Source organism: Theropithecus gelada, chromosome 13, assembly GCF_003255815.1.
Source record: "Theropithecus gelada isolate Dixy chromosome 13, Tgel_1.0, whole genome shotgun sequence".
NCBI lineage: Eukaryota > Metazoa > Chordata > Mammalia > Primates > Cercopithecidae > Theropithecus > Theropithecus gelada.
This window is the reverse complement of record NC_037681.1, coordinates 20315473-20342532: the sequence shown is the minus strand read 5'-3', so window position 1 is coordinate 20342532 and position 27060 is coordinate 20315473. Positions and strand designations below refer to the sequence as shown.

At 55.5% G+C, this 27060-nt stretch overlaps 1 protein-coding gene across 3 annotated transcripts in view; it reads left to right on the top strand.

Moving 5' to 3' along the window:
- The window catches only part of KCNIP3 (potassium voltage-gated channel interacting protein 3), a 96736-nt gene that overhangs the window by 24810 nt on the left and 44866 nt on the right, over positions 1 to 27060 (top strand). The window contains exon 1 of one of the 3 annotated variants that reach the window (XM_025353824.1): positions 25295 to 25757. The exons of the other annotated variants lie outside the window; for them this stretch is intronic. Coding sequence (XP_025209609.1) covers positions 25655 to 25757 — 103 coding nt within the window. The 5' untranslated portion in view covers positions 25295 to 25654. Of the gene's footprint in view, positions 1 to 25294; positions 25758 to 27060 lie in introns of those variants that run through there. 3 annotated transcript variants of the gene reach the window in all.

Here is a 27060-nt window from a genome sequence, read left to right as displayed (position 1 = left end):
CCTCTCCTCCCCGCCCCCCAGCCTCTCCTCCCCCCCCCCCCAGCCTCTCCTCCCCGCCCCCCCAGCCTTCCCTAAGCCCTCTCCTCCCCGCTCCCCGCAGCCTTCCCTAGGCCCTGTCCTCCCAGCCTAGGGAAGCCTAGGCCCTTTCCTCCCCGGCCCCCCAGCCTTCCCTGCGCCACCCTCTGTGGGTGAAGGGTTGGGTCACGGAGCCGGTTTTGCAGCACCTTAGTGTGGCCTGCAGAGCTGGTCCTGCATCTCTCGCTGCATCTCTCGTTCCTGGCTGTTGAGACTTCTCTCAAACGCAACAGGAAAAGTTACATTTAATACCAGATAGAACCAGATATGAGCACGGAATTCACACCAAGAGAGCACCAGCCCTGTGCTCTGGGCCACTCACCCTATCACAGGGCAGGTGCCCCGGATGGAGCCCCAGAGACAAGGCTAGGGTGCAATGGAAGAAGAGGGGTTAGGGCTGGGGCTGGGGCACCCGACGGAGGCAGCAGAGACCAGAGGTTACACACAAAATGGGGCACATCTGGCTCGAATTGACAAAGCGTCATTCTGATGCACTAAAATGCAATTCTGCAAATAGATACGGAGTGCGTATCAAGGTTCTGTGGAACTCCTTAACAAGGAGACGAACACGCGGCTCTTTGGAGGGTGGGAACAAAAGGCAGACAGAGACAGGACTGCTCAGTTACACAGACGGGACATGAAACAGAAAGACCCAGGTGAGTGAGGCCACTGCCTGCAGGCTTGTCTTCTCTGCCACAGGGAGGAGGAAACCACGGCATCTTATCCGTGTTACAGGCCTGGAAGACATCGGAGCCCTTAGTTCTGCCTCTCCGAGAGCCAGATGCCCCGACCGCCATGCTAGATAGTGCCTGGCGGGACCTCAACGGGCACTCAGTGCTCCTCAGGCCACAGTTCCACGACTCTTAAGCATCTCATCTCTGCCGCTCATAGCTCTGTGTGAAGCAAATTGCTTCTAACCTCTCTGAGCCTCAGTTTCCTCATCTGCAAAATGGACATAAGAATAATGAGGTTGGCAGGGCCTGGTGGCTCATGCCTGTAAATCCCAACATTTTGGGAGGCCGAGGTGGGCAGATTGCTTGAGCCCAGGAGTTCGAGACCGGCTTGGGCACACAGTGAGATCCCATCTCTACAAAAAATACAAAAATTAGTCGGACACGGTGACACACACCTGTGGTCCTAGCTACTTGCTGGGAACATGGATGGACAGATCGCTTGAACCCAGGAGGTCAAGGCTGCAGTGAGCTGTGTTTGTGCCACTGCACTCCAGCCTGGGTAACAGAGTGAGATCCTGCCTCAAAAAAAAAAAAAAGGATGAGGTCACGGTGGAGGTTGTTGTCAGAGGCACGTGAAAAGCCCTGTCCCCGCGAGACAGCCTGCTGCCCTCCCCACCCTGCTGTGACCTTGGACAAGCTGCTGGGTCTCTATGCATCTCAGTCTCCTCATCCATCAAATGGGCATCATGGAGAGTGGTTTTAAGGAGTCAATCAGTGTCCATAAAGGGCCAAGGCAGGGCTGCCCCCGGCCACAAGGGCAGGGCTGGTGATAGCGGGACTGGTTTCCAGGCCCTGGAGGGGGCCTCGGTTTCCTTGTCTATGAAGTGAAGCTGGAGAGAAGGATTTTCAAGGTCTAGGACCAGATGTCTATCCCGTGATTTCTCCCCTCCCCGCTTATCCAGGCACAGGGGCCAGGAAGGGGGGTGTGCTTGTGGCTCCTGCTCGTGGGACGGGGCCTGCCTTCAAAATACCACCCAGCCCCGGCCCTTGGCAGCTCTCCCTGGCGCTTCCGGTGCTATGAGACCCTGTGCCCCTCCGCTCAGAGCACTTCTCAAACGCTTCCCCAAGGCCTTGCAAACGACGCAGAGTTCGTTAAGAGCCACTGCGAGCAGGTTGAAGCTCTTCTTTACCCAGGAATTTAGGATTCTCCAGGAAGCATGGGCTGCTGTGGTCCTGGCCCTCACTCTAGCCTCCACCCACCCAGCCTCCCCCATTGCCTGCCTCCAAATGGCCAAATAGAACATGTAGGAGGGGGGTGGACAGGAACTCTATGGGAGGGTCAGCAGAAGGACGAGCTGACGGGTGAGGTGGAGGGGGCAGCCTCCAGAAAAGTGCAGAGCCACCTGCCCAGGCACAGGGCCCTTTGGCCCCACGGCCACCTTCCTAGCGCCAGGCCCCTCCCCAGTATGCTGTGCATGTGGGACCCACACCCCTGCCCTCTGGGGTGCAGGAGGTTGGGAGTGTTTTCGGAAGGTGGGGAGAGGAGACGGGAGCAGCTTTCAGATGAAGGTGGGAGGAAACGTCTGTGTGTGCTTGGGGCGACCAAGGAAAAGGCAGAACTGCGGTGGCAGAGAGGGCAGTGGGTGCCCAGGGCTCCGCAGCGGCATCTCCCAGGCTGGAGCCTGCAGGCCTGGCCACCCCTCGGGAAAGGGCCCCTCCCGGCCGGCGCAGGAGCGCTCTCTGCAGGCGTTCTGTCCTCTTCCACCAGGGGCAGCAGGTGCCAACGCGTCCGCCTCCCGGACCACTTCACTCCTTCAGGTCACCGGCTCTGCCACGTTTTCTGTTCCCACCCGTCACAACGTTGGGGCTTAAAGACGCCAGGATCTGGCATCCCCGGGATGCCACCTGTCTTCTGGGATGTGTCCCGGCTCCCAATGCCCTGAGCTAAGCCCTGGACAAGCTGGGACCCTCTCCCCAGCAACTCCTGCCCTGGTCCCTATGTCCCCGTGGGGGGTGGCCATGGCCCCGTCCCTTGTCACCCCAGAGGCCTCGGGAGGGCGGTGGGTTTGAGACGTCATCGAGGAAGGCCTGTCCTCCTGTATGGACGAGGGGCCAGCTCCTGCGGGCAGACGAGGGGAGGGCTGCCAGGGCCACGTGCGGGGTTCCTGACTGCAGGGCCTGCACCTGATGGGGCGGGGGAGGCTGAGGGAGCCCGTGGCCACTGCCTTGGACTCCCCACCACGCAGATAGACCGGGGCTCCCCGCCTCCCCTCCATGCGCTGGCGGGGCCTCTGCGGGGAATGAGGAGAAATGGGCCATGGGCTGACTTGGTCAGCGAACTAAACGGATTCCCTGTCGCAGACTCAGGTTTCATTCTTGTTTGAAATAATGCTGAGTAGTTTTTCTTAATAACGTGAGACAGTTTTTTAAAAATAATTTTTTCATGCCCTTGCTTTGCAAAAAAAAAAATGGCAGTTTTGGCCGGGTGTGGTGGCTCACACCTGTAATCTCAGCACTTTGGGAGGCCGAGGTGGGCGTATCACAAGGTCAGGAGATCGAGACCAGCCTGGCCAATATGGTGAAACTCCACCTCTACTAAAAACACAAAAATTAGCCCAGCCTGGTGGCGGCGCCTGTAGTCCCAGCTACTCGGGAGGCGGAGGCAGAAGAATGGCTTGAACCCAGGAGATGGAGGTTGCAATGAGCTGAGATGGCGCCACTGCACTCCAGCCTGGGCGACAGAGTGAGTCTCTGTCTCAAAAACAAAGCAAAACAAAACAAAACAAAACAAAAGACAGTTTTATGGCCTCTTCCAATTTGGGAGGAAATGCAAAGAGCCCAGAACCACGGTGGCAAACTCCTGGCTGGCTGAGGCTGGGCTGGGAGGTAGAAGGGAGCTCCAGTCCCTTGCTGGCTGAGTGACGGACAGGGACAGTGTGGGGAGGGAAGTGTCCTGGCTGGGCCCCTGCCTCCCTTCGGAGCAAGGTGCAGCCGCGCTGGTGGGGTCCACAGGCCTGGACCCCAACTCGACTGACTGAGAGCTGGCCGTCCCAGAGAGGGATGGGTTTGGGCCTGGGCCTGAGCAGTGACGGGAATCCTGGGACTGAAGTGGGGACTGGCGGAGACGGTGCAGGAGCTCATCTGAGCAGCAGGGAGGCTGTGGATGGAGTGCTGGCCGCAGCTCAGCCCAGCAGGAGGGGCGCGCGGAAATCTGTGCTAACCTCTAAGCCTAAGAAAGGACACAAGAGGACAGTCGGGGGACATCCCAGCAGGTTGGGGTCTGGCTGAAATCTGGGTATCGTGTGAGGAGGGTCCCGGCCAGGCAGGAGGTTCAGGGGGCCAAGGCAGCCATTGTCCCTTACCCCCAAAACAGGTTGCCTAGAGTGAGGCAAGATGCCCAGGGCAGGGGACAGGTCAGGGCACATTCACGTGCACACACACTCAGTCACACACACATACACATACACACTCATACACATACACACACATACACACACTCATACACACACACACACATACATACACACACTCATACACACATATACACACTCATACACACATACACACGCTCACACATACACTCATACACACACTCATACACATACACACTCATGTACACACTCATACACATACACACTCATACACACATACACTCATACACACATACACACACTCATACACATACTCATATACACACTCATAAACACACAGACACACTCATAAACACACACTCATAGACACTCATACACACACATTCACTCATACACACATACTCATATACACACTCATACACACATACATATACATTCACTCATACACACACATACACACACTCATGGACTCACATACACACACTCATATACACACTCATAAAGATATACACATTCACTCATATACACACTCATACACACACACTCATACACACACTCATACACATACACATTCATACATGCATACATACACTCACACATACACACATACACTCGCATACACATACTCATATACACATACACATGTGTACACACATGCACACACGTGCACACATACACACCCCAGCACACACTCTCACATGCACACACACTCACATACACATACACACACTCCACTCGGGAGGGCCAAGAACAGCTTCAGGTTGGGCTCTGGGAGGCCGCCAGCTCCCAAATTCCTAGTGCCCAACATGGCCTACAGGGCCTGTGGACCTGGCTCGGCCTGCCGGCCCTGTTCTCAGATGGGGAGCCCTACCCTGCACCGTGGCTGTGCTTGTGAATGGTGGTGGGAACGCCCATGGCGGGGTTGTTCTTGACTTGGTTCCTTGTTCCCCGCCTCCCACCTAAGGTGTCCCCAGACGGCAGGCGTCCTCTGGCCACCTAGCCCAGGGGCAGCTTCAGAAACATAAACTGGAGTCTGCCACCTCCTGCCAAAACCCTGGTTTCCGTTGGTCCTCGAATAAATTCCAAATGTACCTCGGCCTACAGGGCCCTGTGGGACCTGGTTCTGCCCACATGGCTGAGCCCCTCGGCCCCAGTAGGCCTCTGCCTGGAACTCCCCTCGCCCTGCCCTTCCTCCGCAGGGCATTCATGCGTGGGGCCCTCGCTGCCCCCAGCACCCGCACCTTGGGCTGCTCTCCCCAGCAGGGCTCGGTTTACGGGTCTCCTCCTCAGAAGCCTTGCCCCCTCTTATCACCACAGTGCTCGGCACGTGCTGGCCGCCCAGTCAGATTGCACGGGACCAGTCCCTCTCTCGCTGGAGGACTGAAGGCTGACTGTTCACTAGACCTAGACTGTGCCACGTCTACGGAACAAGCCTTGAGTAGGTCACCATTCTAGGCACCCTAGGTCAACCTGCCGACTCCCAAGGTCTCTGCAAGTCCTGATGATGGTGCCTTACACTAACCATGCCCACCTTGTCTGTAGTGAGTGCCACCACTTGCCCCCAGTTCCCATCCCCAGGACCTCATTGCCCCCCCTTGCACTCAGCGATCCCAGCTCAATGGCTCTGAGGCCACATGCGGACCCCCTACCTGCTTTTCAAGAACCTGGATGTGCACCTACACACATTCACACACACGCACGCATGCACACACTCACATACACTCACACTCACACATGCACACACGTACACACACACACACGCTCACCATGCGTGCTCACACTCTCTCACACACACATGCACCTGGAAGCAGTGGCTGTTTTCATTTATAGCCACAGTTAATGCAGCTTCCGAGCACCTCCTGGGGCCAGAGCAAGGGGATGTCCACTGTGAGGAGGGAGCTGGAGTGGCAGGACACCTTCTCTGTCTCGGGCAGGTGCTGGTGCTCACCTGTGTCCTCAGCTCGTCCTCATGCTAATCCTGCAGGGGCGTCACCGTCACCCCCATCTTCCAGGGGAAGAGCTTGAGGCTGAGAGAGGGAATGGTTTGTCCGTCCATCCGTTCATCCATCCATCCATCCAACACACAGCATGAGACACCCTGGAGGCTGCACCCAGCAGGACTCAGCCCAGCTGGGAGGGAAGAAGGAGCCAGGGAAGCCTCCCCACCTTGCAGGTCCCCTTCCCATCTCACCCCAAACTTTCATGCTAAACTTGCGGGAGAATCTGCTGTGGTTGGGCTGTCGGGGACAGACCTGAGTTGGGGAGATTTGCAGACCTACTGGCAGCCTGTACCAGACAGACCTGGGGCTCCGTGGTCCCCACACACACTCAGGGAAAGAGAGCAGAGGCCCATATGCAGTTTATCTCGGCCTCACCCCCTGGGGCCTTCATCATGAGGCTCTCGCACATGCAAGCCTGCACTGCCCCCCGGGACTGGGAAAATGGACCAAACATGACGGCACACCCTCCCCGTCCCCGGCCCCGCTGGCCCTCGTCGCAGACCTGCTGAGCTCTCATGGCGCCAGTGAGGAAACTGAGGACTGGAGAAAGAATGTGACCTGTCTGAGGTCGTTTAGGTCTAACTCCCAGAGCCGTGCGGCTGCTGCTCCACACACTGTCTGAGCCGCAGTGTCCCACGTGGGAAACTGAGGCCCACACGGTGAGGCTGTGGGCTCTGTCTGAGCACCTGGAGGAGAGCGGCGGGGTGGGCAGGGGGCAGCTGAGCTGGTTCCAAGCACTGATCTCACAAAGGAAGTGGTGGATCTGGGGAGGGCGGGTTGGACGCCGCTGCGTGCCCTCTCAGGTGCGTGTACCCATGTGTGTGCCACATGCATGTGTGTGCACACCCCTGTGTGTGTGAGCGTGCTCACCACCTTCAGGGCCTCCATGCCTGCCGTGCCCGTGTGCTGGGGAAGGGCTCGGGTGCCATTCTTGCAGAGCATTCTCAGTCTGTAGTCAGATCTGCTAACTGACCGCCAGGGAGCCTGGCCTGAGCAGGCATTGCTCCCCAATACCAGACTCTTGGGGTGGGGGAGTGTGTGCCCCAGCACACACCTTGGAGGAAGAAACACAGGTTTCAGCTCTAGCTGCCTCCGGGCTCTGGCCTTTGCTGGGCCTTAGCTATGCCCTCAGGAATGCGGGCCGCTGGCCGGGGCCAGGGACCTCCCTCAGTGACCCATGGAAGGAAGAGGGGAGCTGCAGAGGAGTGGGGGGCAGAGGATGGGTGGGTCTCAGTGTAGCCCAGCGGTCTCTAGGAAGGGTGGGAGGGCTTGGACTGCAGCGTCCTTGGGCGAGTCACCGAGCCTCTCTTGGCCTCCACTTCCTCATCTTTAACATGGGCTGTGATGAGAGAAGAAATTGCCTCTTTGGGTTACTTTGAGGATTAAATAGAACACGGCGATTAGCCCAGGAGCACTCTGTGCACAGTAAGTGCCCAGTTCGTGCTGTGGCTCCCAGCGACGGGCTGAGCCTCAGAGTGGTCCTACAACCCTCTCATCCCACAGCACCCCTATGGAGAGCATCCCACTTTCAGCAGTAAGCAGGTCCTGTATTTCAACTAAGCCAAAGGCGTGGGGTAAGAGCAGAGGCCCAGGCATCTCCCTTGATACCTGCCCTTCACCTCTGGACCACCAGACCCCAGGCCAACAGGAATGGCATTCGCTGGGCACTGGCCAGCCTGGACACTGCACTGGGCTTTCTCACATGCCCTGACGTGGGCATCACTAGCCCATCCTACAGGGGGTTAAGCAGCCTGTCCGGTGTGACCAAGTTGGTACGGCGCCCCTGTATCTGACTCCAGACCCTGTGCCCTGAGGGCACCTGCACCGCTGGGGCTCCCTCACCTGGGTCTCACACAGCGCTGGCCTGGCTGCCGGGAACGGGGGGACCCGGGAGCAGGCTGAAGCCGTGCCCTCTGGCCGGCCTGACAGGGGTCTGCTGGGCATGGACCCTTACGTCAGGTTCATGGCTGGCGCGCACGTTCCCAGTTAAGCCGAGTAAATATTTACAGCCATTACAGCCATTGATCGCCTTCGATCCTGGGCGCTGCTGTGCGATGCCCCTGCTTACTCATGCTTTCTTAAAAACAGCTCTTCCCTGCGTGTCTTTAATAATTCAGCTCCTAATTGTCTCCAGACGCAAACCTGAAAATGCCAACTCAGGGCCTTCGCCCCTGCTCTGGTCCCCCGCTCGTCCCCCTGCTGGGGACCCCTCTCCCCTTTTCTGCCGCAGATCCTGGCCTCCCTGCCCTGCCTCTGACCGCTTCTTAGGAGGGGCTCAGGACGTCCCTTACCTCCGGCCGCAGCCACCGCCGGCTGCCGCAGCAGAAGTGAACTGGGAGTAATTGACTTGCAGGGCTGGGGCGAGAAGAGGCAGGAGCAGAAAGGTCTGGCCGCGGCTCCCCAGGGCGCCCTGAAGTGCTACTGGGCAGGGAGGGGCAGGGATCTGGGGCATCTCGAGGTGACAGGGGAGGCTGATCCTGAATGGGTCCCTGGACAGGCCTCAGCCCAGACCTCCCCTGCCAAGGGCTGGGGGTGGAGGTGAAACCAAATCAATATTATAGCATCTCCTGGGCACCAGGTCTCCTGGCTGTGGCTGCTCCCCAGCAGCCTCTGAGGGCCATCCCATATGGGGTGGAGTCTAGGGGACTGCGTTGTGTCCCAGCCCTGCCCTCGGGGCAGGGTGACCAGGGGCTACCGAGAACTCCACTACCAGCTTCACTTCCCTCTCCCTCGAGGCCCAGACAGGGTCACACATCGGTGTTAGGGTAGACTCACCCGTCCATGCCCCCCAGGGCAGCTTCCCAGTGTAAAACTCTCACAGCCAAACACCACCCAGGGCCTGAGAGGACAGACACACAATCACTAGGACTGCAGCTGACCCAGAGCCAGTGGCCACCGATACAGAGGGCCCTTTCGGCCAGGACGCCGGGGCTACAGCTCCCAATCCCAGGTCACCGGGCTGGCACTGATCCCTCCTCTGCTCTCTGGTCTGAGAACACCCCGTTGTGAAGCCGTGGGGCTCCTTATCTGGCAGGCAAGGTCCCAGGCTCTGGGGACACGGCGGGGAACCGGACGGAACAAAACGCCCTAGAGCTTATAGGCTATGAAATGAGTGATGAATAAACGATCTATGGGAAGGGAACAGGGCTGCAGAAATTATCTAGGACGGGGAAGAGGGGAGGAATGCCCAGGGCGGGGCCTGCAGGGCACATGGCATTCAAATACAGATCCGAGGGGTGAGGGAGAGTGAAAGGGAAGCTGCCCAGGCAGGCAGAGGGGCAGCAAGGGCCAGAGCTCAGGTGTGAGGCGAGCTGGCGGGAGAGGCCCCTCCTGCTGTTGAGGGGCGGAGGCCGAGCCCGAGGGCGGCAGGGCTGTCCAGGGTGGCAGTGGAGGAGGGAGGGAGCAGCGGTGCGTTTGGAGGCACTTTGAAGATGGGGCCCAAAGGATTTGCAGATGTCCTGGGTGTCAGCCGCGTGAGAACGAGAGGAGTCAGGCCAAGGCTTTTGACTTGACCTGCTGGAAGAACCAAGCTGTTATTCACTGTGGTGGGAGAAACAGAAGCTGGCCTGGCATGAGGGGAGGAGGGGGCTTGGTGGTAGCATTTCGAGTCTGAGACATATAAAGAGATCCTAGCAGAGGCTTCAAGGAGGCAGGTGGGATCTGCAAGGGTTGGAACTGGAGGGATATATTTGGGGGTCATCAGCACATAGACGGATCTGAAGCCAAAAGACTGACTGAGCCCGGTGTGCACACTGATGTCTAAAGGACTCCTTGCCCCCTCTGCCTGCGCCCATCCCTAGAGCTTGGCTTGGACATTTGCAGAAAGCTCCTATTGTTTTTTCTGTTCAGAAAGACACCTACCCACACTCCAAAGAGTGCCCCGCATCCTGTTCTGCCATCGGTAGCCACGAGGGCTCCCAGCTTCTTACCCGATCCAGCTGGTCAGTCATAACAGGAATGCCCACTGGCCAGGGCAGGTACCTGACCCAGGCTGGGCCAAGGAGATCCCTTCCCAGATCTTTTGACAGTGGGTGGCCCCGTGACTGGGATGCAGAGACTGTGACATGCAGGCCTGGGCAACCTCTTGTAGCCAACCATGAAGCCACATGGAAGAAGCCACTTGAGAAGGGACGCTGACGTGCAGCGTTTGCATGTGAGAGGTGGAGGACGCAGTCAGTCTGAGCGGACTTTTCTGGTTATCCCCGCCCCGTTCTCTTCCCGTGGTTTGGTTTAAGGGCTGACAAGTCCCTTTGACTGAGCAAGTTCTCTCAAGTTAGGCGTAATACAGCATCTCAGCATTCAGACAGAGAGAGGAGGCACAGGCCGAGGAATCCAGGGGCCCAGGAGCACAGCAAAAGGCCGGTCCTCCTGAGCCCTGGACCAGACGGCACAGAGCCAGGCGAGAACGCGCATGTGACACACAAATGGCCCTGGCGCTCGGGGGCAGATGCGTACCAACAGGAGAACATACTGATGATCTGATTCTATTCTGAGTCAACTGTTTTAAGGTTTATATCAGGCTGGCCAGCGTGGTGGCTCACGCCTGTAATACCAGCACTTTGGGAGACGGAGGCGGGTGGATGACCTGAGGTCAGGAGTTCGAGACCAGCCTGGCCAACACAGCAGAACGCCATCTCTTATTTTGAAAATATCAGAAAGAACTTAAGAGTCATGGAGGAGAGTTCGGCACGCTCCTCTTTCATCTAAAAGGAGTCCCAGAAAACAGGCGAGGGGACGGAGAGGAGGGGGTGTTCCTTAATATTAAAGATAACAAATGTAAGCATTGTTTCATTTCGTCTTCAGGTGTGGGGCCTGGGATATTAATATGTGTCATGTGGAGAAGGTATTTTGTGGCAAACACATTTGGGGAGTACTAGTCAGATGAGGCTACACAAATTCTTTCCCTACAGACCTTCTCAGAGCCTTTACTATACACCCTTTATATTTTCAAGACAACGTGGGGGTGGTGAAGAGCCCTGGCTTTGGAGTCTCAGACCTGGGTTCTCAAGCCTTCCCTGCCTCTTTTTGTCTCTGTGATGTTTGGGAAGACCTTTTGTCCCTCCGGGCCTCAATTTTCTCATCTGTTAAAAGGGAATCACAATTACATCCTTGTGGGTCTTCCAGACTTAGGGAAAAAGGGAGAAGACAAATGTGAAGATGCTTAATAAAAGGTAAGGTTATGTGAATGTGAAATGCCCTGTCTTGTGTGAGTTCTGTGACAGCCTCTGGCTAGGCCTCACTTGTCTCACCTGTGAAATGGGAGTTGGGGTACAATCACTGTAGCTCCCCTACCCCGCATGTAGTCACGCGCAGCCAGAGTAGTTCTTGTAGAGAAAACAAAAACCAAACGAATGCTCCCTTGCTCTGAGGATAAATCTCCGGTCACAGGCTTGGCCATGTCCTTATAACTGTTTGACTGTTTGCCTACACCTCTAGAGTGTAAGCTCCTTGAGGCCAGGGCTGCAGCTGCAGCATGTAATGCCACATCTGGCAGGCACAGAGTCGACTTGGGAAGTATTTGTCAAATGAGTAAATGCTTGAACTTAGGCCTCTTCTAACTCTGAAATCTTACCTCCCTCTGGATTGAGAAAAGAATCAAAAGCCTTTCTCCCACTACTGCTGCGGGAAACAGACTCCCCTGGCCCTGCCTCCTCCCCTGTGGTGGCGTCACCAGGTCCTGCCCTCAGCCAACCTAGCCTCGAAGAAGGGAATGCTTGGGTGTTTCCAGGGACTCCTCAGAGCACGTGCTCAGGATAGAGTCCTGATGCTTCTAGAGACCGTATGGGCAAGTCCTGTAGCCTCTGTTAGTTGCAATTGTGATAGCTCGTAGGAGCACGGTGAGGATTCAATGATACTATGTCAGTGAGTGCCTAGGACAGTGCCTGGCACGTGGTAAGCAGCAATGAATGACACTGCTGCTATCCGTTATTGTTACCCAATTCCCTCACTGAGTCCAGAGGGCATGATGGGTGGCTGAGTCCTCCCAAATTCCTTGAGGCAAAGGTGGGACTTGGATAGGGGGCGTCTCACTCCTGCCCAGCACCCTGGTTGCTCCCCTGCTGCTTTCTGACTCGGACCCCAAGGTTTTGATTCCCAAGTCATTCATCTGCATTCAGCTGACACAGGCCATCTGCAAGACACACACTTCTCCGAGCTGTCAGAAGACACCGCAGAAGCTGAGATCCTGGCATCAAGCGTCCCAGATGGAAATTCCCCAAGACACCCTTGGGCCCTCGGCTCAAGTTCAAACAAAGAAATGCTTATGTTCAGAGATCTTCACAGATCACCAGCGAGGATGTGACTTGAGAGCACTTTGCGTCAGCATCATAAAACATGAGGATTGATGACCCGTGCGACTGGGGCGAGTGCCAGGGGAACGCAGGCTCTGAGTTGGCCGGCGGTGCTTCCTGCGTACACTCTGTGCAGAGGGTGCCAGCCTAGACTGAGGGGCCTGTTGGAATAGTGCCACACTAGTTAGCATGTCCTGCAGACCCTCGTTTACAGCACACTCGCACGGGCATGTGTGCATCTGGTACTCATGACGATATGCGGGGTGGGCAGGGGTTAAGGAATGCGTCCCCACTGTGGGGATGAGGGAAACTGAGGTTCGAGGAGGTGTGAAGCCAGGCCGCTGAGCTCACACGATCTTGGGTCTCCCTACTCATCACTACCCTCTCCTCTTGGCAGCAGAGAGAGGAAAGCCAAGGTCAGCCAAAACCCAGAAATTTACCAAGAGAAATTCACAAACCAACATGATGGGCCTTGTACAAACTCTAGGAGTATGAAGAGAAGAGCTACAGATGGCCTTACCCAGTCCTGTCATGCTGGGGCCCATCAGCTCCCCTGGACTGCATCTGGGTAGGGGCATGAAAAGACACAAGACGGGATGAGAAGTCCTCCGCATGAGAGAGGAAATGGGAACCTCTCATCACTGCGGACCGGGAAGCAGGGTGAGGGGTTCACAGGACAAGCTGGCCTCAAACTTCCCCCTTCCATTGCCTGTTCAATGTTACCAGATACTTGCAGATCTCTGGCAGAACAGATGAGGATTTGGATACGCCTTGTATGGGGATGGGGGCAATCAGAGAGATTCGTTCCCCCGACCAAGAGGGAGTCAAACAGGTCACTGAGTGCTCAAAGGAGAACATTCCCAGAGTTATGCAGTGAGGGGCCGGCTATCACAGTAACACCTGGGAATGTGTCAAGTCCCCACTTGGCCAAGTAGCTTGGTCTTCTCCTGCCTTCCAAGTCTTACCTGACCATGAGAACCCTGGGAACCAGAACTACTTAATTAAGGAACATGAAATTTCTTTCCTTTCAGATCACCGGTCCTGATTCTGGCCTAAGATGCTAAGAGATCACAGCTCCTGTGACAGGAAAAGATCTGTTACCAGAATGTGGTTCCCACACGGGAAACACTACAGTTTTCAGTTCTTAGAGAAAGGGAAACATACAAACTCATCTCTAACAATAGAGTTTTTAAACGATTTAACTCAGGCAGGAATTTACCACATAGATCTTTTTATAATGAGCAATATTTTTAATTGTGATCTTATAAAAAGCATAAAAATTCTTTTTGTTATGTTAGCATGTTCAGTTCATTGCTGCGTCACCTGTTCAGTACTCCTTGTGGAACGTATCTACTAATGATATATTCTCATAATTTTTACTTAACTCAGAATACCTTAATTTACCCTTCATTTTTTTTTTTTTTTTTTTTTGAGACGGAGTCTTGCTCTGTCACCCAGGCTGGAGTGCAGTGGCCGGATCTCAGCTCACTGCAAGCTCCGCCTCCCGGGTTCACGCCATTCTCCTGCCTCAGCCTCCCGAGTAGCTGGGACTACAGGCGCCCGCCGCCACGCCCGGCTAAGTTTTTTTGTATTTTTAGTAGAGACGGGGTTTCACCGTGTTAGCCAGGATGGTCTCGATCTCCTGACCTCGTGATCCGCCCGTCTCGGCCTCCCAAAGTGCTGGGATTACAGGCTTGAGCCACCGCGCCCGGCCTACCCTTCATTTTTTAAAAGACATTTTTGCTGGGTATAGAATTCTAGGATGGCCAGTTACCATTCTTTGAGCACTTTGAAAAATGCTAGTCCGTTGTATTCTGGCTTCTGTGGTTTTTGTTGTGAAGTCTATCAACTTTTCTGTATCGTTATTTCTCTGAATATAATGTGTGTGTTTTTCTTCTGGATGCTTTTAAGGTTTTCTCTTGACTTGTAATTTTCAGCAGTTTGACTATGCACATGTCAGAGCTCCACACCATAGCACATGTACCTACCTGTGGTTTTCTTTGTATTTATCCTGCCTGGGGTTCATTGAGCTTATCAAACCTGTAATTTGATGTCTTTCATCAGTTTTGGAAAATTTCTTCAAATTCTATTGTTATTTCTTTAAATTATTTTTGTAACTATTATCATAATTTATTCAAGTTCTAAATATTTCTTCTAATTCTAATTCCGTGCTTTTCTCGCTCTCCCTTTCTTCTGAGAGTCTAGTTATACATTTGTTAGACTTTTTTAACTTTGACCCACACATCCTCCTTAAATTCTTTCCTGTTTTTTTCTTCCATTCACTTTTAGTCCACTCACATTTAAGGTAATTATGGATATGATTGGATTTATGCTGCCATTTTGCTACTTGTTTTCTATCTGTCACATGCCTTTTTGTTCCTCTGTTCCTCCTTCACTATCATCTCTTGTATTTGCACTTCCTTGTCTCTTGCCACGTCTTGTAATTTTTTGTTGAACACCGTAGCTCTGTGACAGACAGTGTGAACTTCTTTTGCAGGTCACCCGTGTTGTCAGGTTTGGGGGTAGTGAGAGACAGATGTGGATTCTAGTTTGTCCTTTCGAGTTCCAGTTTGTTCTCATTTTCTCTTACTTCATGTCCAGTCTCTCCTCCCATTTTCTGGTCCTGGTGACCTACAGCAACTTCAGGCATACGCAGAGGCAACAGCCCTCAATAAGACTTCTTCCCCAGCTTCCACAACTATACAAGGTCTCATTCTTATAACAAAGCCCAGATTCCATATCACTCATAGTGGTTCCACATCTCTGATCAAGGCTTCAATGATACAAGATCCAAATTCTCTGTTAAAATTTAAACTGTATCTTTTCATTTATTTTGCCCATTTCTTTTTTCTATTTTTTTAAAAACATATTTATCATAGTTATTTTGAATTATGTCCTTATCTGCTAACTTAAACATCTGAGTCATCTCTGGATTTTATTTCTATTGACTTCATAATCAGCCACTTTCTCCCTCTTCTCATGTCTAGCAATTTTCTATTGCATGTTGGAAATTGTGAGTGATACGTTATACAGGCCCTGGATTTACTTACCTCCCTGTAAAGAGCATTGAGTTCTGTTTTGGCAGGCACTTAAACTCCTGACAAATCACACCATTCCTGTCAAAGTTTGTTTTTAGCCTTTGTTAGGACAGGTCTGTTTCAGCTTTTTTCCTTGTTCATAGAGTACAGCTCTTCTCTTAAGGCATGATCTTAATTCTAACAAATGGCTTTTCTGAGGTCTCAACAGAAAGCCCAGGGTGTTCACCAGTGTTCACCAGTGTTTTGGCTGGGCCTGAACCTCCGTATTTCCTCAGTGCTGTCTGACCCCTGGGATCTTTGCTCTGCTCTCAACATCGTGGCCGCTGTTCTCCGCAAGCACTTCAGAGTCTCTCCTGCTAATGCAGAGCCTAGCAATTAGCCAAGGCCCCGAAGGATCTTTTCATGCAGATTTTGGGGGCTACTTCTTCTCTGTGGCTCCCTCCTTTCCAGACCCCCATCACCTCAAATCATAGCTGCCTTAGCAGCCTTGAACTCTGAGCTCTATTTCCTTTATCCAGTGTGACCATCAGTGCTAGCAGACCTTGTACGCCCAGCATTTTGGAAAATATACTTGAGGATAAAGATGAAGTGAACTGCGGCGTCCATTCAGTGTGATTCTCTATTCTCAAGGATCATTGCCCTCTGTTAGTTGCTGTCCAGTGCCCTCACGGAGTTGCTTTACTTACTCTGTCCAGATCCTAGAGCTGTTTTCAGTGGTCAGATTAGTCTGATGCCACCTACTGTATCATGGTTGGAACTTTCCTTTCCTGGATTCAAGGGGCGGGGAAAGGAATGATGTCTGCATTGTTAAAAATACAAATTTATTCAAACTCATCTATGTTCCTGCTTGGTCTCTGAGCGTGTCTTTGGGATATAAAATGAATCTTTTCTCTGTCATAACAGTTGAGGCTACAGCCCTTATTGAGTACCTCAAATGGACCAAGGTTTATTCTGAAGTGCTTTATACATCTAATTGTTGCCACCTTCCTGCTCACTCTGAGACATATGCACTACCATCATTCCCGTTTTGTAGTTGCAGAAATCGAGTGATGTTGAGGCTAAGTTACTTGCCCAAAGTCTGTTGGCTTTATTACTTCCCCTTGATGACGTCCTCACCTCTTCAGTCCTTCTGCCACCACCTCAGTCCAGGCCACCCTCATCTTTCACCCAAGCTCTCCGCTGTCCTCATGATAGGCTTTTCTGCTTCTAGGCTTCTCTGAGAAGCAGGGCCAGAGTAGAAAGGTGGGCAGCTAGGCTGGGGGTGCTGATGAGGACTGGGGCCAAGAAAGTCCAGGCCCAACCATGGGGCTACAGTGTGGGGAACTGGAGGTGGTGGGGGAAGCAGGAGAACAAACAGTGAATGCTTCTCAGTCAGGGATTAGGCCTGTGGAAGGAGACACGGGCCCAAGACTGATGGCCCACGAGGAGCAGGCAGACACCAGGCAAGGCAGAGGCCCTGAGGCATCGGCAAGGCCAGGGCAGGAGGTGGGTGGGGAGGTAGGGGCCGTGGGGCAGCATGTCACTGTGGCACTGCCTTCAGGCTAAGTTCAAACCCCAGCTCTGCCTCTCACCAGCTGTGGGCTCAGTTTCTTCACCTTAGAATCCATTTGAGGTTGACGTTAGCTTCGTGAAACAGAACACCTAATTATGGCGACTTAAATGAGACGAGTTTAGCTTTCTCAAGCAATGAGAAATCCAGAGGTTTAGCTTGGCAGCTCTAGCTATCAGAGCCCAGGAACCTGTGTCCTTCTTTCATGGTTCCAGGGACAGTCATCATAAGCCCATCCCAGAAATGAGGGAGAAATGGCAACAAGAGGATGCTGGCTGAGTCCTTCCCATTTCCATAAAGATGGTTTCTTAAAAGCCCTACCCAGTGGTTTCTATTTATGTCCCATTGGCCCAAACTATATCACACGGTCATCTAGCCACAAAGACCCCGGGAAATGTAATTCTGTGGCAAAGAACACTGTTGCCCCCAGTGAAATTAGACTTGATCTCAGCCAAAAGGCAGAGAAGCAATTCTGACAAGATAAGGAGTCTACTCGAGGGGAAGAAGGGGAGAGGTGACACGAAATCGGCAGCCGGAAGTCTCTGCCACAGGGGTAAATGGCGTCACTTCCTTTATCCGCGAGGTTGATGTGAGGACGAAATCAGGGCATGCGTGTAAAGCACCGGACGGGTACTTGTTCAGCAAATTTCCTAATGACTCCTCGAAGGCCACCCCCAGAGACAAGGCTTCATAGGTGCTTGCAGCATTGACTTGGCTAAGCCTCACCCAGAGAGAGGCCCATCAGTACAGGCTGACGGGACGCAGCCTGCAGCTGCCGTAAAGCCCTGCCTTGGAGGGAGGTGATGCCCTTTACTTGCTATCTTGACTCAGCGGGCGGAGGATGAGGCTCTGGGCCCTGTGCCTAAATACCACAAGGAGCTAGGTGTTCGTGCAGACACTGCCGATTGTCTGCCCCCATCTATCCCTCTCCTGCTTCCTCTTCTAAAAGCTCTGCTTTTGGCCCCAGTTTCAGGTGTCCTCCCTCCTCCTTCAGCCACAAGGGGAGCCAGGCCTGGCTGATCTGATCATCATGCTTGTGGTAATTAGGTCAGGACAGGTGCGGTGGCTCACACCTGTAATCTCAGCACTCTGGGAGGCCGAGGCGGGCAGATCACTTGAGATCAGGAGATCGAGACCAGCCTGGCCAAACATGGTGAAAGCCTGTCTCTACCAATAAAACACACACACACATTAGCCGGGCATGGTGGTGCATGCCTGTAATCCCAGCTACTTGGGAGGCTGAAGTAGGAGAATCACTGGAACCCAGGAGGTGGAGGTCACAGTGAGCTGAGATTGTACCAGTGCACTCCAGCGTGGGTGGCAGAGTAAGACCCTGTCAAAAAAAAAAAAGTTTGAAAATAATAATAAGAATTAGGTCAAACCAGGTGCTGTAATAATGAGACCCCCAAAACCCAGTGGCATCAGTCTTATCTCTTCTGTTTGGTCCAAAAGCAACTGGCTTTTCCAATACTGTGAATAAGCCTTCAATACCTGGTATCTCCATCTCTCTTTCCACCTCTATTTCCAAATTGATAGCTCTTACTTGATCTCATCTCTTTCCTCAAGGCATAAAAAAGTGTATTTCGTTCTCCCTTTCTCCCTAGACGAGAGTTCTAGATTGGTGGGAGGGTCTGTTCCATGCAGCCATTCAGGCACCCAGGCCCTTTCCACACTGTGGCTGTTTTCTCCCCCAACCCCTAAGATCTGCATGGCTGAGGCTGGTCACCAACAGGTGTGAGTTCCGGCCAGTGGGAAAAGAGAAGCGAGAACAAGCAGGAGAGTCACTTACTGTCTTAAGACCTCCGTCCCAGGCCAGGCACGGTGGCTCATGCCTCTAATCCCAGCACTTTGGGATGCCGAGGCAGGTGGATCGCCTGAGGTCAGGAGTTTGAGACCAGCCCGGCCAACATGGTGAAACCCCGTCTCTACCAAAAGTACAAAATTAGCCAGGCGTGGTGGTGCACGCCTATACTCCCAGCTACTCAGGAGGTGAGGCAGGAGAATCACTTGAACCAGGAGGCGGAGATTGCAGTAAGCTGAGATGGTGCCACTGTGCTCCAGCTTGGGCAAAAAGAGTGAAACTCCATCTCAAAAACAAAAACAACAACAACCACAAAACAACAACAACAAAACCTCCATCCCCAAAGCCGCACTCATAGCCTCCTTTGGCAACAACACACATCCACACTAATTACAAGGAGGCCTGGGAAATGCAGTCCCTGCCAGACGGTTGCACGTGTAGCTAAGACTTTGTTACTGCAGAAGAGAGGAGAACGGGTTTTGGTGGCAAACTGGCAGTCTCTGCCACAGCGTGGCCTCTTTTCTGTTGCCAGCAATTGGCTTCGGCATGGCATGTGCCGCAACCGCAGCCAATGACACATGAGGGGATTTTTCATGCGAAGTTTAACGGGAAAGTCTTTCTCACAGTAAGAGATGCCAGAAGAGATGGTTTCTTCTCCCCTTGGACAGTATCATGTCAGAATGTGATATCTGGAATTCGGCACCTGTCTTGTGACCGTGATGGGGACGGGCTGTGGTTAAGGCAGATGCTCTAAAGTTGGTAGAGCAGTTAGATGCAAGAGCCCAGGTTCTTGCTGGTACCACTGCATCTAACTGGCTGCCCCGGAAGCCGCACTCTGGCTGGACTTCCCACGTGTGACATTGGACATTCCCTTACGATTTAAGCCAAGGAATGGGGTTTTCTGTTACTTGTAGCCTTCTCCCAGATTTCATGTGAAGTTGGGCCAGAGCAGAGGCTGTGGGGAAGGGATCCGTGCGGCCCCTGGGGGTCTGATTCAAGGGTGATATGGTTTGGGTCTGTGTCTCCACCCAAATCTCAAGTCGAACGGTAACCCCGAATATTGGAGGTGGGGCCCCGCGGGAGGTGACTGGATCATGGCGTCGTTTCTCATTGATGAGTTAGTGCCATTCACTTGGAGCTGAGTGAGTTCTTGCGAGACCTGGGTGTTTATAAGCGTGTGGCACCTCCCCACTCACTCTCTCTCCTGCTCCTGCTCCTGCCATGTGAGACAGGCCTGCTCCCCCTTCACCCTCCACCATGATTGAGGATACCAGCACCACGCTTCCTGGTCAGCCTGTGGAACCATGAGACGAATACACCTCTTTTCTTTATAAATTACCCCGTCTCAGGGATTTCTTTATAGCAATGTGAGAATGGACTAATACAGAGGGCTTGGGCAATACTCTAAGGTCAAGAGAGCTGGGCTCCCTTGGTGTCATTTCGTAGGTTGTTCTGGCTCTGAGGAAACAGGCTCTCTCCAGAAACGAGGTCCCTCTTGCGCGTCTTCAGACGCTTTCACATCCATAGTCCACTGTGCAACAGGCAGGTAAACATCACCAAGTGACTCCATTTTACAAGGAGGAAAGGGAGGCTCAAAGAGGCAATGTGCTGTGGCCACGTCCATGAACAGGCTAGGGTTGGGACCAGGAACTCAGCCCTGGATCTCCTGGACTCCCAGGCCTGTGCTCTTGCTAGTGACACCAGGGCATCCTCTGCTGAAACAATTGGGAACAGGTGTCGTGGGAGCCCTGTCAATTATAATAAATATTTATACAAGACAGGCAGTCGCCGTCCCTTCGGGAAGCTTGCAGTCTAGTGGGAGAGCAGAAACAAATAAACACGTAAGCAAATATCTACATTCCCACTGCAGTAGCTGCAAGGAGGGAAAAGGATGGAGGTGGGGTGGAGACGGATGACAGGCAGGAGATCTAGGAAGGTGAGTCTGCGGAAGTGACACTGGAGTACAGACCCCAAGGATGATGAGGCATAAACTGGGCAAAGACAGGGAGGAGAAAAAGAGTTCTCAGTTCAGGGAAAAGCACGTGCGAAGACGCCGAGATGAGAGAGTGCTGGGCTCCTTCGGGTAGCTGCGAGTGCCACCAGAGCCACACAAGCAAGAGAGAGGAGGGGCCCAGCCATGGGGGCAAGGTTGAATTGAAGTCACAGGCTTTGCAGCTGGACTGCTTGGGTTCAAATGCTCACCCTGGTTTATCAGCTGTGTGTCCTTAAACAAAGCATTAACCACTCTGTGCTTCAACTTCTTCCTCCTTTCCAGTTCCTACCTTATCAGAACTGTGAGGAATGAAGAGATGAGTCATTTGAAACACCTGGTACATAGTAAGTGCTTCAGCTGCTGGGACTGGGGCCTTCCTAGGACTGTGGTCTTTGTTGCGTGAGGAGTGGAGAATGCATTAGTTAGGACCCTGTTGGCTGCAGGGGACAGCAATCCAACTCACACTGGCTTAAGCCACAATCGGCAGATTGATTGGTTCTTATGTCTGAAAGATACAGGCTTAGATGTGTCACGGGGCACACGGCATTGCCAACTGGACTTGGTTTCTTTCTCTTCATTTTTTCCTGTGTTTTCTCCGGAGGTGACTCTGTTCTCAGGCCCGCTGTTCCCACATGGTGGCAGGCTGGCCACTTAGCTACTATAATCTCCTGCTTTTCCCCAGGCCAGTCTCACGGAGGGCTCTCACTGTCCTGGCTCCCATCTGGTGGCCATCCCTGAGCCAATCACTGTGGCAGCAGAGGGGCGGTATGGAGTGGAAAAGAGAAATTGACACTGATTGAGCAAACCTCCAAAGTCACCGCACTGAGGCTGGGAAAGGAAATCGGGGTGTGATCACCAGCCACACAGGCAAACATGGCCAGTGCTGAATCAGGGGGCCCCTGGGGGTTTCCCATCGGGAAGGGGCAGGGTCTGATTTTTGTCTTGAGATGATCATGCTGAACTGAGAAGAGGTAGGAGAACCTCAGTGGAGGTGCGGAGAGGCACCGGGGACCCATGTCCGGAGTCCAGGAGGGAGAATGGTGCTGTGGCTGGGCTGGTGGCAAAGGGGCAGAGATGGACAAGGAGGCACAGGGCAAGAGTGTGGTGACAGGGTGGACAGCGGTGGGGACAGGCAGATATTCCAAGGTAAGAGCCAGGGTTCTGGCTGAACAACTGAGATGGGGAGACTTGGGGAGTGGCAGGGTGGGAAGGATGAAGAGGTCAGCTTTTGAGGTGCTGAGTTTGAGGACCCTTGCGGGTGTGAAATTCCACTCCTGGGCATTCTTGTCTGGTTTCCATGAAATATGGGAATAAATAAATTGAATAATGGCTGCTTTGCCCAGTAGAAAGCACTAGAACTAAACTAGAATAAGGGAGGCCTCCCCCAGCCCCGCTCCAGGAGGGTTGGGACTGGACCAGTGTGCTGAGCTGTTTTCACGGAATGGGTTCCTCAAACAGCATGCATCCAGCCCAGACCACCCTTATGAGTCCGGAGATTTCCTGAAATCCCCGGGCAGCTAGGTGGTCAGGAACACTTAGCATGGGACATCCAGGGAATGTCGGTCAAACTGACAGAGTCCCAGGCCCTGGGAACCGCCAGTGCAGCTGTGGTAACAGCATGGAAGATGCCAGGGCAGAGAGCCAAAACGCAGGGAGGAAGAGTGTGGCCCAGGCAGGTGTGCGCTAGTTCATAGGCAAAGCCAGTCAAGGCAGGGCTGCTAGAATCTGGGTTGGCTTCTCGGAGACAGAACTGGAGTGGCAGCTTCAATATTCCAGCAACGGTCGTGACCTCAGCTGTGGGGTGCATGTCCAGGTTCGGAGTGACCCCCCCACCCCCACCCCAAAGCAATTTCCTCTGAAAACTTCCTAAACTAGAGCAAGACGCAAGGCATCCCTGTCTCCTAGTCATCCTGAGGACTTCAGGAGAGGGCTCAGGGCCCCAGCCTTCTCCAGTCACCCCAAAGACCAGTGAACTGCTCCCCCCACATTGCCCCTCAACTTGTCCCCGCCTCTGCAGCAGCCCTTCCCTAACTCCCGCCCTGCAGAGGTTTTTTCGCATGTGCCTCACCTCCAGCCTGTGCTTCCCCCAAAGCAATGAGTGCCACCCACACGCGGCATACTGCCACATGGAGGCACTTGGGGTGTGCTGGGGATGGAAGAAATGCACGCAGTGCAGACAGTCACCTGGGAAGGCACTTCATGGGTGGGTGGGGGGTACATGGGGCCTCAGGGCTCACCTGCTGGCTTCCTTCTCCAAGTCCCAGGCAAGGGGACTGTGATAAGACCCTCAGCCCAGCCTCAGTGGGCCCACAGTGGTCCCAGAGCTGACAGGCCCTAAGCTGGTGCGTGAACCTGGGAGTCAGCTCCCCATCCATTAGGCCCGTAGCCCAGGCGGCTAATGCCGCGTGGACACTCTGCTCTCAGGCCTGGTATCCACTTAGGCGTTGTTAATATTTTACACGGCACAGCCAGAGGATCGATGTCTTGTTTATAGCTCAGGGTTTATGGGCAGTCATCGAAGCTCTCACTGGGAACTGGGAAGATGCTCAGGAGCACCCAGGGAAACAGAGGCAGAGAAGAAGGGTGGATGCCAGCCTCAGGACCCCCAAGATGGCCTCCTTTGCATGCTCAATTCTCGATCTCAAGCATTGGAGCCCCTGCCACGTGCCAGCCTGCATCTCATCCTATCCTTTCAAGCTCCCGGAGAGGCTGGATTATTGTTCCCATTTTATGGATGAGGAAACTGAGGCTTAGAGGGGTTATGTACCACTAGGCTTTCACAGGTCACTGATGGAGGCTGAGCCGGCACTACCTGGGCACAGGCTGGATCTTGCTCAGCACTTACGTGTGTAAATTAGATTGCAGGAGGCTCTTTAACAGCTCTGCTCCAACAGAGCTGTTTTCTCTGGGGATTGTTAGCCTCTCTGCTTAGAACTTCTGCCTTTGGTCAGTGGAGAATCATCACATCCCAATCAACTGGAATTAAAAGCTATGCATTTACAGTTCCTTAAAACTATTGCCAACGGCTCAGACATTTAACTAGGCAGGCAATACAGTGAGGCTGCACTGCGCAGCCCTCTCCCACTCAGTTCCCACCAGAAACAGGCTGGTGTCACGGGAAAGTCCCCGCTCCGGACTCCAGCAGGCCTGGCTGTCCCTGTGCCCCTCCCATAATTAGCCCCCTAGCCTAGGTTTCCTCCCCTGTAAAATGGAGGAAGAGGAATGCCCACGGGGGAGTCCTTTAAGAATCACACGTAAGCCCAAAGGCTTGGCCCACATAGGCGCGCTCCAGGGGGCCCTGGCAGCCACACGCCGCGGCTCCCACCCCACCCAGGCAGCAAGCTCTGTGCCTGGGGCCGAGCATCAGCTGAATGAATGGCCGAGCGAGTGGCAGAGGCTCCTTAGAAGGAAGCTGCAACTGCTCAGGCCGTGAGTCCAAACAGGACTGGCGCTCACAGGCGTGGGGCCCCGCTGGATTTCTCCCGTGGCTAACGCAGCGGGAAGGATGAGGTGCGGGCCGTGGCCGCGCTGTCCGGCGGAGTCCGTCCGGCGGGGAAGCCCGCGGTGCGCCGCGCCCGCTGGGGGGCAGCCGAGGGCCAGGCTCCCGATTCGGGTCTCCGGACTCGCGGCTCCGAGGACCCCGGGCTCCGCCCGGCCACGCCTCGTCCTCCCCTATTTTCTCCTTCCTTTTCGCGGCTTCCCCTCCTCTAACGGCCCCCGACAGGAAGAAAGCCGCCCACAAACGAATAAGCATGCCCTTGCCCTGCCCGCGCGTGGCGCTCCGCATCCGCTTAGCTCTTCCCCGCCGCCCGCCCGCCCGCCCGGAGGCGCGCGTCTCCCCCTCACGGAGCAGGAGGCGGCGGCGGCGGCTGCGAGTCGGTGACTCGACCAAGGTCACGCAGCAAAGTCAGCGCCCGAGCTTCGCTCCGCGGCCGCCAGGGCCAAGCCCACGCTTCCCCCAAAGGCCCGAGCGCGCGCGGGTTTCCGGAACGGGAGAACTTTGGAGACCAACTTCTGCATTTTCAAAGGGGGCTGCCCGGGCCCAGTTTACTCTCCGGCGGAGGACCCGGGTTGCGGGAAATGCGCCGGGCAGTAAGGGCTTCCCGGATCCCCCGCCGCCGGCTCCGCGCGGGCCAGCGGGGCGGGGCGGGCCGGGCTCAGCGCCTCCCCGGGAGAGCGCAGCCGCCGCCCCCTCCTCCCGGGCTCCCAGCCCCTCCCCAGCCCCTCGGCCCCATCCTGCGCGTGGGAGAAACCGCCGACCGCGCGGCCTCCGGGCGCTGGCGGAGCAGCGGTGGCGACGCGCCAGACTCCGTCCCGGGCTGGCCCGTGCCGGGCGGGGCGGGGCCGGCTCCCTCCGCCCTTCTCGGGCTGGCGCGGGGGGGCCGCAGGGACGCCTCCCGGAGTGGCCGCCGCCCCTAGGCCAATGAGCGCGCGGGGAGCGGCGATGGAGGCTGGGGCGGCCAGGAGCGCCCGGGACCCCCGCGCCCCCGCGCCCGCGGGGCTGGAGAGGGGGCGACAGAGGCGCGGCGCCCGCGCGGGGCATGGAGGCGCCGTTCGCCCACGCTGGCCGTCCGCGCTGCGTTTCGCGCCGCCGCCGCCGCGCCTCGAAGTTTGCCGGCTGACTCGGAAAGTTGCGCTCGGGCTCGGCCGCCGCGTCCAGCCTCCGGCCTGCCCCGCTCGCCGCCGCCGCCACCCTCCGCGGGGCCCCGGCCCAGCCAACCCCGCAGCCCCGCCTGCCGGGGGCATGTGAGCCGTCGCCGCCCCCGAGAGGCCGTGCGGGCTGCACGGGCCCCGGCGCCTCCGAGGCGGTGTGTGGGCGAGGGGTGCCCCCGGGCCCCAGGGCCCCAGGCAGCCCGGCTCGCCATGGGCATCCAGGGCATGGAGCTGTGCGCCATGGCCGTGGTGGTGCTGCTGTTCATCGCCGTCCTCAAGCAGTTCGGCATTCTGGAGCCCATATCCATGGAAGGTAACGCGTGGCCACCCGCCCCTCCGCCGCCTCCGCGGGAGACCCGTGGTCTGGAGGGAGGGACCGGCACCCGCACGCTGGGGTGCACTGGTCTGGCGAGGAGCGGCCTGGGCCGCCGCCCCCTCCCGGCTCCGGAGGGTTGGGCCTGGGAATAAGGAGACGCAGAGGGCCCCGGCTCCCTGGAGCCCCAGAGGGGACGAAGCCGCAGCCCTTGGGCTGGGTGTGAGCGAGGCGCCTGGTGACACCTTTAGCGGACAGCCCCTGCCGTCCTAGGCCTGCAGTCCGAGCGCCCCTGGTGAGGACACCGGCTTGGGCCGCCCTGTAGTGGGAGGTGGCGCAGGGTGCAGACGACAGGAAGGACCCTCAGCCCAGGGCACTGGGCGGTGGGGAGAGATTTGAGGCCTCTGCCGTGTGATGGGGCTTCCCCTTTCGCCCCCCACCTGGTATCCAGTTCCCCCCGCCCCCAAGCAAGGTTCAAGCCCATGGGATCAGTAACCAAACCTGCAGGCGCCACATTTCTGTCCCAATAAAATATTAACTGAGGAGACAGACCCACACTTGGATCAGACACTGACGGCCCCCTGGGGCCCTTCCATGGCACACCTGGTTCTGAAGGGGGCCCTGAAGCCTGGGATGTAGGTTGCCCCCTGTTCAAAGAGGCCCCGCACCTCTGGACCGTGGGGAAGGGGCTAGCTCGTCCTGTTCTCGTCCCTGCTGCCCTCTCCGAGGACATGGGCATCCTGCCTGCCCCAGCAGTCTGCTGACCTTGCCGGGCTCCAGCTCTCAGTACTGAGACCCAGAGGCCTGGGGATGAGAGACAGAGAGCCTGCCCCTGCCTGGGAGCTGCCCAGCAACCCCTCGGGCATGGGGATGTGCCCGGAGCCCCTGTGAAGGGCTGCTGAGGGCGAGAAGGGGCAGGAAGCAAGGCTTCCCTCCATTCTGCCTTTGGTGTCCAGGGCTAGCTCTTTTCCCAAAGTCCACGGCCACATGCCACTGAGAAGCCACTGAACTCTGCCACCCCTTGTCTTTTGGTGAGTGCGTGAAGCCCAGAGAGAAGGGGCTTGCTCCAGGTGGCTCAGAGGGTTGCCACCAAGAGCTTTGGATTGGAGATGGGGAAGAAAGTGGCCCAGGCTGGGCCTTCACTCGGCCGGATGCTGGCCCTGGCAGGGGAATCTGTGACAGGAAACTTTGTGGGAAATACAGGTGCTGGGATTGGGGCAGAGTGTGGAGGGGTGAGCGTCCTGTGCTACTGTGCCTCAAAGGACTGTGCCTCCTGCAGGGAGTGCCATCCCCTGTCCCCTTG